Here is an 18,876-nt window from a genome sequence, read left to right as displayed (position 1 = left end):
GTTGTCAATTTCATCCTGTGAGAAATGTCAAGGAACTTGAGGAAGTCGTCGATGCCTGGATCATGTGATTTGCGAGGTTGGACGCGACGGACGCGTGTATGACGTAAGCAATCAAGATCGCTGAAGGAAACAAAAAAGTTCTACTCTGTACCACCATGATCGCTCCACATTCTTCAGGACGATCTAACTGATTTGCAAACTGGGTACGATGGATATCGAGAGATTACTTCTAGGGTTGGGCTGCCATTCGGATAGAAATGAGGTTGGAGTACACGCAGGTCATCCATCGTTCATTCAGAAAATGAAACTATGCGGTCTCACTAGTTAGTTAACTTATACAGTCTTCTGATACTGCGTCTTTCCACGCACACGCACTGAGCGAGAGGCTTGAGTTCTGTGCGACAAACACCATGTATATAATCAACCTTGAGCCAATGTTGCGATTTTCCGCAACTTGATGATGGAAAGCAGGAATAGAAACAATCAGGTAGAGTAGGGTATATGGAGCGCATTCTTTTGTCCTGAAAATTGCAAGCCCGTCATAGAGCATCTTATATCCCAATCCCCAATGCAACATCCCAACTCACATAAACATAGAAGCAACAGCAAAGGGGGACATATACATATGATTACTTATTTACACAACAAAGTAGAAAACCTGCTCGAATATGCGAAGCTGAACAAAGTGAGAGAGATGAGAGTTCATTATTATATCAGTCGGAAAGCAACCACTCCGGCTCCGCATCCTCATCCTCAGGATCATGCGAGAGCATCGAGCTCTGGTCAATCTCACTGTCAGACTCCCCTTCATGCACGAGGTCTGGCACCCTGCAGATCTCCTCGACGCTGCACTGGTCACTGCCAGCGGAGGAGAACGCGATATGGGCTGTGGGCGAGCCTGCTGTTGCGGTTGCAGTGAGGTGTTGTTCCTGCTGCTGGAGCTGAGCGGTAGAGGATTGCTGGCCCTGTGGTTGCCATGCGATGTGTGTACGCAATGGCGTTGCAGTGGGGGAGATATCAAGTTGAGAAACGCATGGCTCCACAGAAGTAGGCTGATTGTGCATGGGCTGTTGCTGGTTGCTCGTAGATGATGTATCATTTTTAGCTTTGGTCACAATTAGGGTATATCGCGATCTGCCTTTGGATCGGAGAGAGGTACTTCCTAAACCTGTGGCAGGTCTGGAAGGACCTGGTTCATCCGGCACGGTGCTAGATTGTAAAAACCCCCCGTTCAATGTCGAATGGTTCTCCTCTCCCTTAATCCCTTCAGGAAGGAAGCCACCAGCCTCGAGTGGGCTATCAAAGTCAGAGAAACCCTCCTGAAGAGGCACGACGTCTGCCTGGCCACTTTCACGAATAAAACCTCCGCCTCCTTCAATATTACCATCATCATCAGGAACCATTTCTCCCTCCTTATCCTCATCTTCTTCATCCCCTTCCCCCTCAAAAGCGTAACTCCTCACCCGCTCTGCAACCCTCAACTTCAGCAAGAGCAACTTCCACATCGCCAACGCCTCCGCCGAACGTTTCTCGTGTTCAGCCTGAACACGCTCATCATCCAACGCGTCGAGAACAGCATAAAGAGCCTCACGATACTCAACAGACGCAACAATGCCCTGCACAACGGCCGTGCCATGTCTGCCTTTGAACTGGAACCCAGTCACCGCATCGGCATAGTCGATGCCCAGAACCCTCGCTGCGGCCGCCGCTTCTGTGTGCCTAAGATGAAAGCCACCTTCTGGAACCATGCTCGGCGTATACACATCGATATTACCGTAGACATTCTTCGTCACACGATTCTCGACGACGGGTGGCGGCTTGTACAGATCCGTTTGGTGGATGGAATACATCGGAATCTCTTGAGCCTCCTCCTCGTAATCTGATAGCTCTTCGCGATGACCAATACCTCTTCCTGTGGACCGCAAAACTCGAACCCTTTTCAAAGGCTGTTCTCCAACCTTCACTTCCCTACCATTTCGGTACCACCCATCCGCACTTTTCACGAGGTGCACATCCCCGCGTCGGTAGACAGATTCCAGCGGCGGATTTTTCTTGCTGGGAGATATTTTACTCAGCCCAACCTTCCCAATCTCTCTCTTAGGATATATTACTTCATTCCTCCGCAGATGTCTCTCCAATGCATAAACAGGATGGTCCTTGAAATCCTGTACATTCCTCGGCATCATTTCCGCCGCAGCTTTCGCCGTCAATTCGCCGATTTCTACCTGGTCTCTATCATCCGGGAACGGCTTCTCAAAGAAGGCCATCGTCCGCGCCCACCATTCCTCACCGTCCTTGGTGGATTCGACACGCTGCTTCCTTGTTTTGGAGTTGAAAGATTTCGTGTAGCGTTTTGTAACGTCACGGGCGGACATGTCGTCTTCGAAAGCGACGACGTAACTCATGTTATTGTAACGGTCGCTGGCGGGGGGTTCAAATTTAGAAGGTTTTCCCACCGTATTTGTCACGACTGGGTCGACAGGGACCCATTTCTGCATCGCTTCATTGAATACTTCGACCCAGAATATAGGGAAGGGCGACTCCGCAAATGCTCGCGGTAAAGCTATGTATTTTTGTACCGTTGTGGTTAGTAGCTGTATTATGATTCTATGAGAAGAAATCGTAAAGGTCTTAGCTAACCAGTTGAGGGCCTGGGCTTAGGAGTCAGAGCCGGGCTTGAAGTAAACCTGGGTTGTCCGATACGCCGCGTCCTTGACGGCGCTGGTGTATCATGCGCCTTTGCGGTGCCACCAGTGGCCGGTGAACTTTGCCCAACATCAATACTAGACGGCGACCCATCATCTTCAGAGAGAACGATATACTCCTGCTCCCGTTTCAGCGGCATGAACCCTTTAGCAACGCCCGTAAACGGAAGCACCTGCAGGGAGCACACCAGCCGCACGTCCACGCCTACAGCTCGTAGCAGCGCACAGAAGAGCTGCGCACCAAGGTCTCTCGATCCTTGCAGGGTAACTGCTTGGTGGAGGAAGTCTTCTCTAGACGATAGTATCTCAGCAGAATCTAATAGGTCCTATGAATTCGTTAGCACGGGGGGTTACTCTTATATTGTTGATATGTTGTTCAACGAAAGTAGAAATTATTGGCTTATCACACAGTTGGATCCTTCAATTCATTAGAGTCCTCGAGCCAATAGGGACGCTTCATGCCTGGGACTGTGGCTTTGAATCGGCGCCGGAACGTCTCACTGGCTTGCTTTAGACCATCTGCAAATGTTGTCGAGCGCGTAAACTGTGGTAAAGTCTCCTTGGGGTTCAGACACATGGTCGTATGCTTAGAGAGAAGCCGCTTCAGTACATTCTGGGAGAAAAATTCCGTGTCAGTTAATATCCAGCGCTACAAATCCGTAGATGAAGCTATGCGAACCTGGACTTCATTATCATTGCACCACATATTCCTCAGTTGCACATGGACTAATAGACACAAAATGTGCATCTTATGAATGTCAAGTCGCCACCTCTTCTCTTGTCCAGTGACGGGTTTCCGCCTCACAGCAGAAGCGCGCTGTTTCCCTTTCTCCGCCGGCCTTTCAAGGGTAATCTGCAGCGACTCTTCTGACCCCCCCACCCCAGCTTCCTTTTGTTGTTGCTCCACATCCCGTTGTTCCGTAGTCCCATCATGCCCTGGTCCAGACGCAGACCCAGATAAAGGTGTGAAAAGTGCGACCTCGACATCCTCCCACTCCATCTCCGATTCATCATCCGACGCATCCGCGTTAAATACTGTCTGGACGGGCTTGCTAGCGCCAGCTGCTACTCCCCCTCCCTCCACGTCTCCTCTCCCTGTCACCGCCTCAACTCCTCCAGCCCTCTTTTCCCCAACCCTCCTTCTCTTCACCGGCCTATCATCACCAGGACGAACCAAAGACCCGGACTGTCCCGAGGTCCCCGTCGCACCAGCACCAGCTTCCGCCAGCATATCGCGATAAACGAGCGGCACTTCACTAAGCGCCTCAGGAGTTGCGCGCTCGGGTTCCTGCCCGCGGCCTCGGCCCGATCGGGATCTGGATGCCAGCCCCGCCCGGGTGGGCCTACCTGGTCCACGCACGGGTGCCTTCCCCTTCGCGTGAGGCCGGCGGGATTGCTTCTCCATGTGGCTTTGTTATGAATCTAATCGCAACACGTTTGCTCGTGGGTCCGTTCACCGATATCGTTTGTAACGGTATGTACGCTCTTGCAACTCAAAAAGTTATCACGATCTATCCCGTTTTTTGTTCCTCCTGGACGCTCGTGAAGCCCGAACCGCTAAATGACAGGAGGAGAGTTTCGAGTTGCGAGCAGCTCGCATCCCAATGTCTCAATCCAATCCGCGTCCGCGACACGTCATGGCAGCAGTACGCGGCTGTCTAGCAACCAGTCCATCTCATGGCAACCTGGTAACCAAGGTGACAGGGCGCTGTGATGCTGCTCAGAAAGTAGGTATGTAAAGGAGCAGACAATACATGGAGAGAAAGACACGTTTGAGGAAGGTCAGAAAGTTAGTTAACTCAGTCACACAGCTTTCGGTCGATATTGCCCTGAAGGAAAAAAATAGTTCCAGTAGTTAATGACCAGGGTGGAGCCTGGCCGATGGAGCCTGGAACGGGGAAGAATGCGCAGGCCGCGGGCGGGATTTGTAATGAATCAGTAGCTTAGCTCCGATACAACTTGCAAGGAAGAGGGCGGTTGGACGGAGCACAGGAGTGGTCACATAACACGTTATTGGATGAAACGGGATCCATGTGTTGATATCCGAGCTATCCAGCGTGAGTGAGTGAGTGAGTGAGGTGTGTTGAACTGTGATGGACGACGGATGGATGAGATAATGTGACCCGAGAGACGGAGCCGCGGACCACGAAAATAGGCACCGTCGACCGAATGGACTTCCTGAGCTATACAGTTGCAGAAATACTTAGCACGGAGACAACATAACTGATTCCTTCCGTTCACCTTTTTAACCAACCTCTAACCGAGGTTTTTAAAAAAAGAAAGGAAAAACGACAGCTTGGAGAAAAAAGCAAAAGCATAACAGAATATCCACTGGCAGCCACAACAACCCTAGAGCAATAAAATGCCGTCATAGCGCCGCGCTTTCAGTTATCTAGTTGGTCAACCTCATTAAGGCCCAAGCGAGCCAGCATCTATGAGACGATGAGTGCGTGGTCAAAAAAGGATCTAACTACTGTCACATAAGCCGTCGAGGGGAGAAATCAGAAGGGAGAAAAGGCAGAGAGAATTTTTCAGAAAATGACTGCAGAAGCGAGGCATTATTTGGGGAATACAGAGTTGGTCATAAGATGGGTTGGCGATTCAGGAGTTATATTCTCATAATTCTAATAATGGATAGAACAGTACAGACAAACCCGGCATTCTCTCCATCCTTGTGGACGATAGATAGATAGGTTTTTTATCTTACACAAAAGCCGCTGTCAGCCTCTCGATACGAATGTGGTATCCACCTCTGATTGAGTTGATTTTGAATTGAATAGAGCCGTGTTTTACCAATTTCATATATCTGCGACCATCAAGCCCCTCCAGCAAGTCTATCTTCCGGGCTTAAATATTCCGAAAAATACGACATCAATGCTTCATGTATCAAGTGCGCGGAGGGGAAAGCAGGGGGGATTAAAATTTTGCGCTTTCGACATAGACACAAGTAAAACCCATATAGGCCATCCCAAAATGAGGACATAAAAATCAGTGGTGTTGAGAATAAAATCAGATACGAATAATTAAAAGGTAAAATATCAGCAGAAAATGAGGGGAAAAGGAGATAAAAAGAGGTTTTGAGATATTTAAAAGAAATAATAGAATAAGATGGGAAAATAGGAAATGGAATATGAAAAAACAAGAAGGTATCTCAAACAATAAAAACTCAACAATAAAAACGCATTCTCAATGTCAACAACAGGAGTGACAGAGTTCACTGTCAGGTACCTCCATGACAAAGAAACAGAAACAAGGGTGGTAGTCAGCAGGAGAGAATAAAGTGGAATTGCTCCGCCTGTGAACACTTTTGGAAAGCATAAGGGCGAGGTGAATCAAAGGACATAAGGATAAGCCGGGTATGAGATATCAATGACAGTATGAAAAACAAAGAACGCTAGAACATGAAATAGATACCACACACATACATACGCATGCACGCGCACATACTTAGACAAATAATTTCATCCATACATATGTATTCGCTCTCAAAAAGGACACCTTCCCCTAAGCAAATCGAATAGGGCAAGGAAAAACGACCCAATTCACACCCGTCATCCGTTACACGCATAACACGGTTTTTAAACATAATCATTAAGGAATGCAAGCCTTGGCGTTGCATTACCCGCCGGCCTGATCTGGCAAACAGCCAGTCTCTTTGGGAGACGAGGCGAGGCGGAGGGAACGAAAAGGTGAAAGATGAAAAAAAGGATATCATATCACGCGCGAGCGCGGAGCGTTTGAAACCCCCAACCGAAAGGGCAAACGCATAAAGTTTTGGAAGGAACATGTTTCTTTTTATTGTCCTTTTTCTTGGGTTCAATGCGTGTGCTTATGAGGCGGCTTCAACGACTTCGCTGGGCACGTCGGTTACGGGTTTGGGCTTGCTGTTGTCGTTGCTCGATGGGTTTGGTGTGCCTGGTGTTGGTGGTGTGGGATTCTGGCCAACTTTGGAGAGCATGTCCACAATTCTACCGTGTTTTTTATACTGCGGATTAGATGCTGGAGAGGAGAGTAAAAGAATGCTGGGGCGAAAAAATGGAAAAGAAACCCGATACATGATGATGGTCTGAGGTATGCCAGAGAGCTCAAGGAAAGTATTCATAAATAGTTGAAATAATGTCTCATACCTAGCGTTCTCGTCGAACATGCCCTCATTTACGTCCTCAAGCTGGCGAAGCTGTTCCCGAATGCTGGCCATCTAGAAAAGAAAAAGGATGTTAGCATATCAATGAGCAAAGGTTTCCAATAATTAAAAGACCACCTGCAAGTACAACTCAAGCTCGCAATATTAAACAAAAAACAATAAGAAAGCGGAACAAAAATACCCAACAACAGGACGCCAAGATACGACGATAAGCCCACGCAGAAGTCGAAAATCCAAAAACAAAAAGCTCGACAAAAGCGAACAAAGAGAAATGAAACGGGGCACGCCCACCGTTCCCTCAATAGAAGAACCAAGGTCCTCACCTTCAGTAGTGGTAGGACCAGCGTCTTCTGGCAGTACCTTCGCAGTATCCGTCTGCTCGTTGTCCGCCGTGGTGGTGTCCTCTTCTTTAACTGCCCATTTGCTGTCGTCCAGTCCGCTGGAGGTCTTCAAGTTCGAGCCGTTGGAAAGGTTTGGAGATTCGGGCTTCTTGATCTTTGAATCCGCGAGCTCGAACTCCAATTCTCGGATACGTCGATTATTTTTGGAAATGGTTGCTTCAGCGTCGTGTAGTTGTTGGACAAGTATGATATTTTTCTCACTCAGAGCATTCATGTCTTCCTCTAAGGCTGCGAACTTGGCTTCCACGGTGTTCTGTTTCTCGTCTGAAGCGCTGGCGGTGGCTTTCAGTGCCTCAAGATCAGTCAGTGCCTGGGTATGCACCTGCTTCTGGCTCTCGAATTCCTCTTTTAGAGATGAGGATTCTTGCTTAACTGCCTCGAGTTCTTTATTTAAGCTGGAGATGGAATTCTGAAGTGATTCCTCCAACTCTTCTTTTTCCTTCTGAGCCTTTGAAAGTTCAGCAGTATGCTCCTCACCCAACTTAGAAATCTGCGCTTTCAACTCATCAATTTCTGTCGTATGAGAAATAGCAGCCTCCTTCGCCGCCTCCAACTTCTCCTGTAACTCCGCAACAACGGTAGTATGTGCCGCCTCAGCCGCAGCCAGCTTCTCCTTCACGGCAGCTTCATGCTCACTACTCAAACTCGCCAACTTCTCCTCATGCGCACCAAGCAACTCCTCAATCGCCTTGGTCTGGCCCGCTTCAAGTTCGGCAAGTTTCTCCGCATGCGATCCCTCCGCATCCGCTTGCACCTTGAGCTTGCTGTCTTCGAATTCCTTTGTTAATTTGGCTTCGAGTTCCTGCAGCGCAGCGGCATGCTCTGCTTTCAGGGATTCGAGCTGGGTGGCATGCGCGGCTTCGGTTGAGCTGTTCGACGCGACGATTTCGTCGTATTTATCCTGGAGTTTCTTGAGAGCTGAGACATTCGATCCGGACAGCTCGGCCTTCAGATCCTCGATCTCTGCGCTGTGGGCGGCAGTGAGTTCTGCGACCGCGGCCGTATGTTTTTCCTCGAGACTAGTTAGTTGCTCCGTCTTGTCCTTAAGAGAATCGTTAGTCTCATTAACCTCGACCTCAAGCCTTGAGATTGTAGTCTCGTAATATTCATCCTTGTCCTTGGTAGTTACTTCGAAAGCCTCAAGGCCCTTACGCAACCCCTCAACCTGGGATCTTTCCGCTTCGAGATCTTCATGGAGGGACTTGATACGAGCGCTGCCCTTGGCGAGTTCCTCCTCCAAGGTCTGTACTTTACCCTCAAGTTCCTGGAGGCTGGCAGAATTGGATTCTCTCTCGGCAGCGCTGGCTGCTTCGGCATGCTGTTTGGCGTCCACTAGGGCTTTTTCGGCTGCATCTAGCTTCTCTTGTAGGGATTGCAGTTCAATAGCATGGGCCTCATCAGCTCTTTTTGTCGCAGTCTCCAGTTGGGCCTTTGAGCTAGCCACTTCGGCCTGAGCAGCATCGTGCTTCTCTGTTATCGCCTTAAGCTCATGTTGGAGTGAGTCGATGGCAGACTTGGATTTTTCCTCCGCTTGAGAAAACTCTTCCGAATGTTCTGCTGTCATGCTAGCCACAACAGAATCATGCTCTGCTTGAAGGGCAGCCATGGCTTTTTCGTGCGCTGTGGTTAAATCTGCTTGTTTGAGAGACTCTTCAAATTTAGCCTGCTGCGCCTCCCGGATCTCATCCTGGAGTTGCTCGATGGTCTGGCCCAACTTTGCAATCTCGTCTTCCTTTTCAACAAGTTTTTTCACAGTCTCCGTGGCATCCTGCGCATTTTCTGATTCCGTCTGCGCTAGTTTGACCTGGAGAGATTCGAGTTGAGTCTGAAGTTGTGCAGTGACAGCAGCAGCTTCATTGGCAGCAGCCAACTCCTGATCCCTAGTGTCCTGAAGAGCTTGTATTTCGTCCCTGAGGCTCTTGATCACCGCGTCGCGGCCATTTAATTCTGTTTCCTTCCTGAGCACCTGGGCCTGGAAGTTCGCGAGCTCTTCCTTCTCTTTTTCAGAAGCAGTCTTTGCAGCTTCTTCTAGGCTAGCAGTACGGGTGGCAAGCTCCTCTTTCAAGATATCGACTTGCGCAGTAAGCTCTGCAGTCACATCCCGTTGTGCAGCAAGTTCAGCTTCAAGAGCGGCTACTGCGGCGGTGTGGCTCTGCTTTTGTTGGTCGAGCAATTCAGATGTCTTCGAGTCACCTTCCTGTGAAGCTAGCTGTCTAGCAGTCTCAAGTTCCTGGGTAAATCGAGATTCTGTCTCTGACCTCTGCGACTCTAATTCGTCTAGCTTCGTTCGAAGGGCATTGAGCTCCTCTGCGTGGACTTCAGTGAGCTTGGCCACTTTAGCCTCGTGCTCAGCACGAACTAGTTCTGTAGCAGCAGAGATTTTATCTGCCTCCCCTTCCGTAGACTTGCTGGCTTCAGATAATTGCAATTGAACATCAACTAGCTGTGCTTGTAGTTCTGCAACTTTCGCTTCGCTCTCTGCAAGTCTGACTTGGATATCAGCAAGCTTGCTGGCGCTGCTGGTATCATCTCCTTCCTTGACGGTATCCAAGCTACCCTTAAGCTGGGCGATATCACCATCTACCTCGACCTGAATCTCATCGCGTTTTTCGTCATTGCCGGCTTCCTCCGCTGCAATTGCGGCCTGCAGCAGCTCACGCAGAGCTTCATATTCCTTGATCCTTTCCTGCAATGCAGGAGATTTGGCAATGAGTTTTTTCCCTGCGGGTTTCCCACTGTCAATAGATGGTTTCTTGGTTGTAGACAAGGAGCTCATCCGTCTCTTGGACTCTGACGTTGTGGTGGCAGGGGTTTTTGTAGCCGTCGCGGAAGAAGGTTTTGAAGTCCGCGGGACGGTGGTCGTTGCCGCTGACCTGGACGTAGCCGTCGCAGGAGCTCGTGTGGCAGTGGTGGGTGGCTTTACAGGGCTTTGGGCAGTGGATGGGCGGCTTGAAGCAGGTTTCTTTTCGGTAGATGACGGGGTAATTGTTGACCTACGATCCGAAGGAGTCTTCGCGGGCGCTCTGGAAGAGGTGGAGCTTGTGAGGGAAGCTCTCTTCACCGTGGCAGATATGCCATGTCTTTTGTTCTCATCCCCCGAACTGGCAATGGATTTGCCTCTTTCATCTGCGGAACTGCCCACAGATGCCCGAGGCCTATGAGATGCAGTAGTTGTGGATGCTGGCTTGCGAGTGATGGTGGACGTCACAGGGGGTCGGGTGGGGGGTCGATTGAGGGTGCTTCCAGTAGTTCCCCTGGCGGTGGTAGAGGCTAGCTTCGACGCAACTGTTGATGTAGAGCCAGCTGGACGTTTTGTAGCGATAGCGGTAGCGGTTCCCGGGCGTTTGGGAGCAGCAGAGGTGCCAGGCTTCTGGCGGGGGGACACGGTAGTGGATGTCTTCTTAGCGGGTGCAGGGCTCGAGGGAGTCTGATCAACAGGTTCTTCCGCAGTCTGCTCAGGTTCATCAGTGGGAGCAGAGGTAGCCACAGTCCCATCGACTGAGGATTCCGGCAAGGAGGGCTCAGTAGCCGGCATCAGGGGCTCTTCCGTCGATGCCATGTTGTGTGGATTGGAGTGACGCTTGGGCGTCGGTGAGAAGAATCAGGGGGTCCAAGCTTCGTTGGGGTACGAAGGAAGGGACGAGAGGAGGACGATTGGCTGGGGCTATTGGAGTGCGGGGGGGTGAGACTCCCAATCAGAACCAATGCATGAGGGTGAATTGAGAGCAGAGGATAAGAGAGGAAACAGAAGAGCGGACGGAGTTGAAGGGGAGGAGAAAGAGCGAGAAAAAAGAGGTGGAGCAGAAAAGGGAGAGATGGCAGCTTGGACTCAAAAGTTCGGATTAGTGTCAGCGCCAGTCACGGGAAGCGCAGAGAACAGAAGGAAAAAGAAAAGAGAGAAAGATATGTAAAATGCAGATGGAGAATCTAGACATGGCGGATGAGGATGTTCTTGACGCTGAACAAGGTCTCTATCAACGAACAACAAGACAGCGACATACGGACGAACAGGAGTGTGTATACTGTCTACAGGCAGGGCAATTGAATCTCTCGCAATGATCTACTGTCCAAATGAAGTACCTTCCAGCATCTGCCAAGAGCGTTTCATCTGAATCATAACACCACTCCCCTCACAGGCTGAGATGAAGCTGAGCCTGCGGCTGGTGAGTCGTGGGTTAGTTATGCTTGATTCACGCCGGCAGCCTCATCCAGCCAGTCCAGATAAAGATGCCCAATATCCCAGATGCCGATGTTGAGGACAGGAATTATCACCACCACCACCACCACCGCCCCTGAGTTCGCGTACCTGAGGCTGCCATTATTCTTCAAAACAAAACGCATCCATGGTTCCTGGCGACGTCGAACCGAAACGCGAACCGGGGAACCAAACCGAAAAGCTAAAATAAAATAGGTATTTATCCCAGATGAGGTCATCGGATCAGATAATTCGAGTCAAACCTGGACTCCTTGGGCCGCAACTCATCTCATCCATCCCAAGACACCGACTAGGACGGGCAAGATGGCGAATGACGGAACCAAACCCAACACCCCACTTGGCCCTAGTGCTTGTTAACCAACAACGGTGGCCAACGCAGAAGCAACTATATGTACAGATGTACGTATGGAAGTATGGATGTGCATGTATGTAACTCCATCAAACAAAACGGACGATCGTGGCACCAACAGACGGCCCCAGATCTTCGCGGAGATGGGGCAGGGCGGGGGCGGCAAGAGTCTGAGGTTTGAGCAGGCATGAGATGAGCAATGCCTGAAATGGCTGCATTAGTGATTTTTATGAGACAGAGAATTCGTTCACGATGGATTAGTGGCCGTCACGTTGTTGGGCGGTTGGATGAGGCGTTGGGCATGGATTTGGCATGTCGTTGGCGGTGGACAGGGAGGAATGTTAAGAATGCGATCGAGAGGGACATGTGTGGAATGTCACTCTTGTTCATGACGCCAGTGGAATCATATCTGCTATTTTCGTGCCTTGTCACCTCTGTGTGGCTGCTTTTGTTCCTGCTGCTGGTTAAATAAAATCTCCCGTCCGCTGATCAGGGCTGTTTGCGGCGGAAGCTTCACCATTGCGATATACTCAACCTTCATGCATGTGTGCTCATATATTCTCAAATATTCGATAATCCTACAATTACGATACCCCGTTTACCACGCCGCAGACGAGTAGTGAAAGCATGGCATATTGTAACATCTCATTTCGAGAGGTTGTCGCATTGATTCTAAGCGCCTAGTTACACCGCTAATCTTGGCTCTGTGACTCCACCCCCCATTGTCACCAGCCCGCCCCGCTACCCCATAAGTAAGATCACATACTATGTAGGTTGAACATCTTAGATGCCTTGGATTCAAGCGGTTTTATGTTTCATCCGGGATCTTGGCTAGGCGGTTGTGAGATGAAGTTTTTCACCTACACCTTTCAGCCTTCTGTTAAAAATGTCTGTCACCTAGTTAAATATGGCAAGCTCAGGACATGTTAAAGGGTTAGGATATCATAGTCTGTTGAGGGAGTTGTTCTGAGATGAAGCGACCCGGCTAACAGTAGCCGGGCCTGCCGACAAGCGCGCCGGCAATGCTATCCAGGACCTGAGATAGGGGCTGGTTTGAGCCGGGGCTCTGTTCAGCTCGGCCGCCCAAAGCTGTAATTGGTAAACAGGATTTCGGCAGATGAAATCCCACCTGGCCTGATAATGTATTTTGGTAGTTCGAAGTATAGTAAACTATATTTACCATCAACAACCAAGCCCCCAAGTATGAAGGTATATTTACACACCCATAGGGCCATAGCTTCCACCCTCCTCCACACTCACAAAGTCTTCCGTATCTCCGTTCGTCACCGCAGCCACAAATTTATGTGGATTTCCATGCTTTCTGCTCTATGATGCTCCACAAGTTTTGTCCCATTTCTGCCCTGCTTTTGTGATGCCTCGATGAGCTCATGATCACCTTTAATGAGCTTGTCATCATCCCTTATACTAATGTCCGCACAGAGAAATCCCGGCCCCGTCAGGACTGGGTCGCAATCCAAGTTCCAAGCTCATCAAAGGGATATTGGGTCCGTGAGCCATGGTGGATTTTAGGGAGTAGACCCTGGACTTCTAGAATAGAAATGAGCGTTTTAATGAATATTTGATAGTAAACAGCCTCTCAGTATTGACTCGCAAACAAACTGATTCAGCTTCGAAACATTCATTCTATAAAGAGTGCCGGAGATATTTTTCTATAGCTCAATGGCTGGGAGGTTGTCGTTTGTTGGCTTCACACTCCTCTCCTCATACGTTTTTTCTTTGATAACTACAGCAAAGTGCTTCCGCTGGCACACACCCTTTTTGTCATCAACCGACTCCTCTTACTACGTCCCACCTCGAGCAGTTCACTGGGAGTTACCATATTTTTTTCCATCCAGCCAATTCAAGATGTATATCGCGCCTCAAACCACTGCCCACCGGAGCATCTGAACCATAGAGGAGAGCAGTAAACACAAAGAAGTTCCCGATATTTGGCATTTGCGAACTGGCCATGATCCCATGTCTGTGGGGAATCAGAGGTAGCTCGCACTACAACACATACTTCAAGCATACGTAGCGTTCGAGCACTGACGTAAATGAACACTGGAACATTCCTGAGGGTTGCATTAAAGTGATTTGAAATCTGGGCACGCAATAGTGGAAGGTGCGCGAGAGAAAAACGAGGGAGATGCTGGATTGTGGCTTTGGCTACGCTGCTAGTTGAGCGGCTGAGACAACGCATAGAAGATAACAAGTTATATGATGGAAGCGAGCTTGTTGTGAGCGTAGCCAACTCTCGTTAGAGCGCTTCATTTGGTTTTGATTGATCCATGTGATAATGCTGTGATTGTGCTATAAGCCGTGGCCCGTGGTAAATATATATATGGATATATATATCTACTCTAAATTGCAGCACAATATAATAATACGTCGCAGTGAGTCCTTTGTACCCAACATACATCAGTTCGAAAGGGTAGAAGCTATGGACACGTGAAAAAACCCATTACAGACATGCTATGGAAAGAAAAATGTCTTCGCAACATAGCACCGAAATGATAAAAAATACCAGCTGCGTTAAATTTCCAAGAGCCAACCCCACCGTCGAGGGTCCAGCATATGGCTATCAAGCTTCATTGCAGCAACGTATGAATCTCGAATCTCTCGCGCCTTTAAGCGCAGGTCCTCCATAGTTCGACCACGCAGCTCTGCTTTGAAGTCGCGAAGTATCATTGTAAACCTATTGAGGCCTGTTGTGGATATTGGTTAGTATGCTGTAGGTGACTTTGTGTGATCTGATATCTCGAAATAATAGCACGTCACCTTGATATCTTTCTAAACCAGTTACAAGAGCTTCGCTCTCTGCCGTCGTCCAGGGAGGCTCGTCTGGACTTTCAGATAACTCCTCGTTCGACCACTCTTCATCAATTGATAAAACAGAAATATGTTCCCGGGGCTCTTCGTTTGACGTCGTGGAGGTTATTTCCTGTCGATGACCTTTTCTGTTTGGCGTATCTCGATTGAGTCTGGTCCTTCTCTGCTGCTGAATGTTGTTAAATCTTGCTAAGCGCCGCTTGGCTTGTAACTCGCTTGATTCGTTGTCGAAAACTGCCCATAGGAAGCGAGTCACAACCCTGATGCGCTGGAGCGCGTCTCCGAAATTGATGTAGGGGCGGAAAAACTTGGGCTGGATCTTTTCGCACAGCAGGGAAAGTGACTGTAACAGCTGTGTCAACTGTTTAATTCCATCAACAGAAAGTTCGTGGTCGACATAGTGCGCGGTGATACATGATTTCAATACGTCTACCAGTTCAGGTACACCAAAAGAAACAATTTCATGAACGACTTGTCGTTTTCTCTCCAAGTCACGGCTATTGGTGACAAGATCACCGTTTTCATCAAAAACAAGACGGACTTTGGATAAAATGAGAGACACGTGCTCGGCAACTTTCTGGGAACTACATTTTTCTGCTTCGTACAGGTGATCCGGAACCTTTTGGTAGGCTAATCTAATTTCCCTAGTTTCGGCATAGAGCTCTTTGGTTTGTGTTATGGCTGTTAGTAGTTTACGCAAAAGAGGATTCTTTTGTGTGATGAGCAGTCCCGGTATGAGCTTTTTGGTTTCTGCTAGAAGCTCGGACCAGTTGGTATGTTGGCCGAAAAGAGTGGCGGCAGGCCAAAAGTTTGCAGGATCGGAATCTTGATGAGGGGTATTTTTGAAATCTATTTCTCTAGATTCATCTTCAAACTGAGATCCATTTTCCAATTCAGAGGCGTCAATGACGCTCCCATGTTTGCTGTCGTGCTCGCTCTGTAACTCGAGATTTGGCTCATTGATTTCGCTTCCGGGTCTAATTTGAATGCGATGATCAGATGAATTGTTGGTAGAGGTTTGATTCTCGTTCTGGCTACCGAGGTCTGCTTCTTCCTCTACCCCATTCTCAGGGTTTTTGGGTGAGGGTATAATAGTACGTTTTTCGGCTTGTTGGGAATTCCCATCCCCTGAATCTTTATCAGTTGGAGAGGCATCACGGCTATTCCCAATTTCTGACTCTGAATATCGGGCCCGACGCAAAAGAGATATAGGGGAAGACGCCGGTACCTCCACGCCCTTTAATTTTTGCTTCGCTAGTCTCGTCAAGATTCTCCTTCTCCCAGGAGAAATAGGTGATGTAAACGCATGATTTGGTCTTCGAGGGCCGGATAGCCTCGATGACCGGGGCAAAGACGCAGCTTTCGCCATTAATCTGGATGAACGCCGCAGAGTGTTGGGATTTGAGGTAGATTCTGCATATTTGGGTTGTTCGCGTTCCTTGTTCTCAGCATGCTTTTCATGTGCTCGTAGGCTTTCGTTATCCGCATCCCGTTTCTCTTCGTCTTCAGATTCATCTTCAGATTCCTTTTCAGACCAGGCATCATAACTCTCCCCGCCAGCTAAAACTTGCTCATCGCTACTAACTTGCAGGGTGAAATTGGGCCTCGCGCGATAATACCCATTCTTTCCCCTTAAATTGTCCTGTTCGCTCAGCTCGTTATCTGAATCATCATTACTCCAGACTTTCGGTAGAGCATTCTGCCTTGGATTTCGCGTGAAACGTTGCGGGGCTTTCGGTGTGTTTGGAATAAGATAGATATCCTTTCGACCCCGACTGTCGCGGACTGCTTCGCTAGCCACTCGTTTAGCTAGTTGTAATCGTTTCAAATTGACAGACTCGAACGGGATAACCGCTTTATCATCGCTCCCCAACGGCGAAGATGGCGACTCTTGCAACGACTCAGTGTCCTGTCGCTTGCGTTTGCCGCCATCGAAATTTGTGGGGATGTCATCACCATGGGAGGAGAAGTCAGAATCAGAGGCTTGTTGGGTAGTCCATATTGACTTTAAAAGCTCCACTGAGAGCTGGGGTCCCGGGCCTTCATCGCTGTGAGACATTATTTAAGCGACGAGCAAAAGGCCGGGATTTCCTGTTAACTTTTTCCCATCGGGGGAAATCTGGGGGAGGAGCCCTCGGGCCTGTCAGGCGCACGTGAGCGGGGGTTGCACTTTGGTGTTAGCCCTAGGCTACCTATTATGGACTAGCGCCCTTCTCAGCACTGAGCTCCTTCGCATCTACGTTTTTTAATGTCTATATTCGCTAACTGAATCGCATTGAAACGCGATATTCTAGAAGAATATGAACACCTGTGTTTCCACATAATTGTATCACTACATGAAATGGTAGACAGTGGATTGAAGCTGTCTTAAGAAGGCAAACAATGCACCATTTGAAATGTTGGAAGGGCCAGCTGCAACATTGTCCAGCATTCCGGTTGCTAGCCCATTCAGTTCGATTCCCGAGCACACGCATCTAGCGCAGTCGACATTGAAAAGCACGCATAGCTTGCCACTTGCCACTGACAGTTTCAATGCCATCACCACTAGTCAGCTCCCAACCCTACAGGAAGTTCGATTGGAGAAATGCTAATCCTATGTGGATGCGGTTAACCGGCTATTAATGGGGCCAGACCCATCAGCTGTAATGAAACAGCTTATCCAGGAGCCGGTTGTTTGATTGGCTTAAACTCGCATCGACTGACGTCTAAACGCTGAGCGAAAGACCGCTATCGAGGCTGGCCTTGTGCAGTGTCGCGGCGAGGTCGCCCGACCTGAGTGCGAGTTTTGTATGAGCGGGCGCGTACCGTTTCCCCATTGCGCCATTCTTCAAGGATACCTCAATGGTGCCTGCGTGAATTGTCACTATTATGGCACTGGCGCACGCTGCAGTTTTTGACGCAAGTGATTTGGGTTCTATAACAGTTTTCGGCATTAGAAAGGGGGGAACGAGCTAATTAGTCTGTGAGTAGAAACACAGATTACTACGGAGTACTGTAACTAGAATTGTAAATGTGGTGACCCACGATGCTAAACGAAAATCTGGAACTGGTTCTCTACAACTAGCCCGGAGTCGCAAGCGCCGGAGATCCGCAGCGGAGAGCTTCGTAGTCCCTACGACGAGATTACTAGAGATCCTGACTGTAGATCAAGCGCAAGCGTTTCCGCGAAAGACATGGCCAAGGAGCTGAAGAAGGCAGCGAAGACGCAACACAGTTTTGCGACTTCTTGTGCACACTTGGCCCGTCTGCCGGCGGATGAAGCTGGTTTGTGCGCGTATGAAAATCAAGATAATCTTCAAGTTCAGAAGAAAGTTCAGAAACCGGGTACGACTCTGATACATGACACGCCACTATTATCATTTCTTCACTTCGCTATCTACTATTTGAGGTGGATACCTCCTTAACTGGGCGAAGTTAACAGGCAGGTGCGAAATCCGCTGCATGCTGGTTGGGAATAATGTATACTCACGGCTTCTCGTATCCTTTGCAATTAGTATTGCAATGGGCTGGAAGTCATGTCCCCCACCTCATGTTAGGGGGTTGGTATTCCAGTCAACTAACAAATATAAGCATTCTCTTACTTTCATTTTGTATTCTTCCCTGGTTCCCTCTGTATCTTTCTGTGCCTTTCTAACACCTTGCCCTTTATTGCACATGATGCCTTCTTTTTTTGTCCAATAATTGCACTCTCGGGAGCTGGATGGAGGCTTCTAGGGTTTTCGAAGACCCTAGAATCGGACCTTGAAGAAAATAGCAGCTAGTTGCTTCTACCAGATGCTCAAGGAATGTCACACAACCACTACCATTGTCTCCTTCCTAAGACCTAAGCCCGACAACAATCTCCCTTTATTGCTGATGGAAGTTACATACTGGCCTGAGAAAAATAGTTGACATCCATAGAACAACCCTTGTGCACGTGGGATATTAATACGTAGATAGAATGTCTTAATGGGAAGGTCACAAATGTGAGGGGTAATAAATTTTTATATATATTTATTTTTAGATACGTATAACTATTCGGCTTTATTATATCGATAGATATAGTACTTTTATATTGTGAGGCGATATAAGAATTCTAAGGAAGATAATTCTCTCATAACTAGTTACTGGAACATGTTGACTAAGGGTCAACTAGAAGCTAACGTAGTTAACTAACCCCCACCAAGGCTTGGAACTCCCTTCACAATAATTCTCCTTCAACAGTGCATCGAAATACACCACTCCTATACTTC

General features: G+C 48.6%; 4 protein-coding genes across 4 annotated transcripts; 1 reads left to right on the top strand and 3 right to left on the bottom strand.

Annotated features, from left to right (window-relative positions):
• Positions 1-713: 713 nt before the first annotated feature.
• Positions 714-4,110, bottom strand: HCAG_05775 (predicted protein; the record flags this gene model as incomplete). The annotated part of the gene is made up of 4 exons (XM_001538120.1): positions 714-2,563; positions 2,641-3,031; positions 3,115-3,318; positions 3,385-4,110. 4 exons carry the CDS (start codon positions 4,108-4,110, stop codon positions 714-716), a joined length of 3,171 nt encoding a protein of 1,056 aa, XP_001538170.1.
• Positions 4,111-6,534: 2,424 nt separating this feature from the next.
• Positions 6,535-10,809, bottom strand: HCAG_05774 (predicted protein; the record flags this gene model as incomplete). Its single annotated transcript, XM_001538119.1, has 4 exons — positions 6,535-6,673; positions 6,833-6,903; positions 7,031-7,146; positions 7,173-10,809. The coding sequence occupies 4 exons, from the start codon at positions 10,807-10,809 to the stop codon at positions 6,535-6,537; spliced, it is 3,963 nt and encodes a 1,320-aa protein (XP_001538169.1).
• A 374-nt stretch (positions 10,810-11,183) lies between these two features.
• HCAG_05773 (predicted protein) lies at positions 11,184-12,006 on the top strand (the record flags this gene model as incomplete). The annotated part of the gene is made up of 4 exons (XM_001538118.1): positions 11,184-11,267; positions 11,387-11,424; positions 11,662-11,865; positions 11,937-12,006. The coding sequence occupies 4 exons, from the start codon at positions 11,184-11,186 to the stop codon at positions 12,004-12,006; spliced, it is 396 nt and encodes a 131-aa protein (XP_001538168.1).
• A 2,341-nt stretch (positions 12,007-14,347) lies between these two features.
• Positions 14,348-16,703, bottom strand: HCAG_05772 (predicted protein; the record flags this gene model as incomplete). Its single annotated transcript, XM_001538117.1, has 2 exons — positions 14,348-14,520; positions 14,594-16,703. The coding sequence occupies 2 exons, from the start codon at positions 16,701-16,703 to the stop codon at positions 14,348-14,350; spliced, it is 2,283 nt and encodes a 760-aa protein (XP_001538167.1).
• Positions 16,704-18,876: the final 2,173 nt, after the last annotated feature.

This window comes from Histoplasma capsulatum, genomic scaffold (genome assembly GCF_000149585.1).
Source record: "Histoplasma capsulatum NAm1 scaffold_7 genomic scaffold, whole genome shotgun sequence".
Taxonomy (NCBI): domain Eukaryota; kingdom Fungi; phylum Ascomycota; class Eurotiomycetes; order Onygenales; family Ajellomycetaceae; genus Histoplasma; species Histoplasma mississippiense.
Note: the sequence above shows the minus strand (reverse complement) of the source record. Positions and strands in the feature narration are given on the sequence as shown.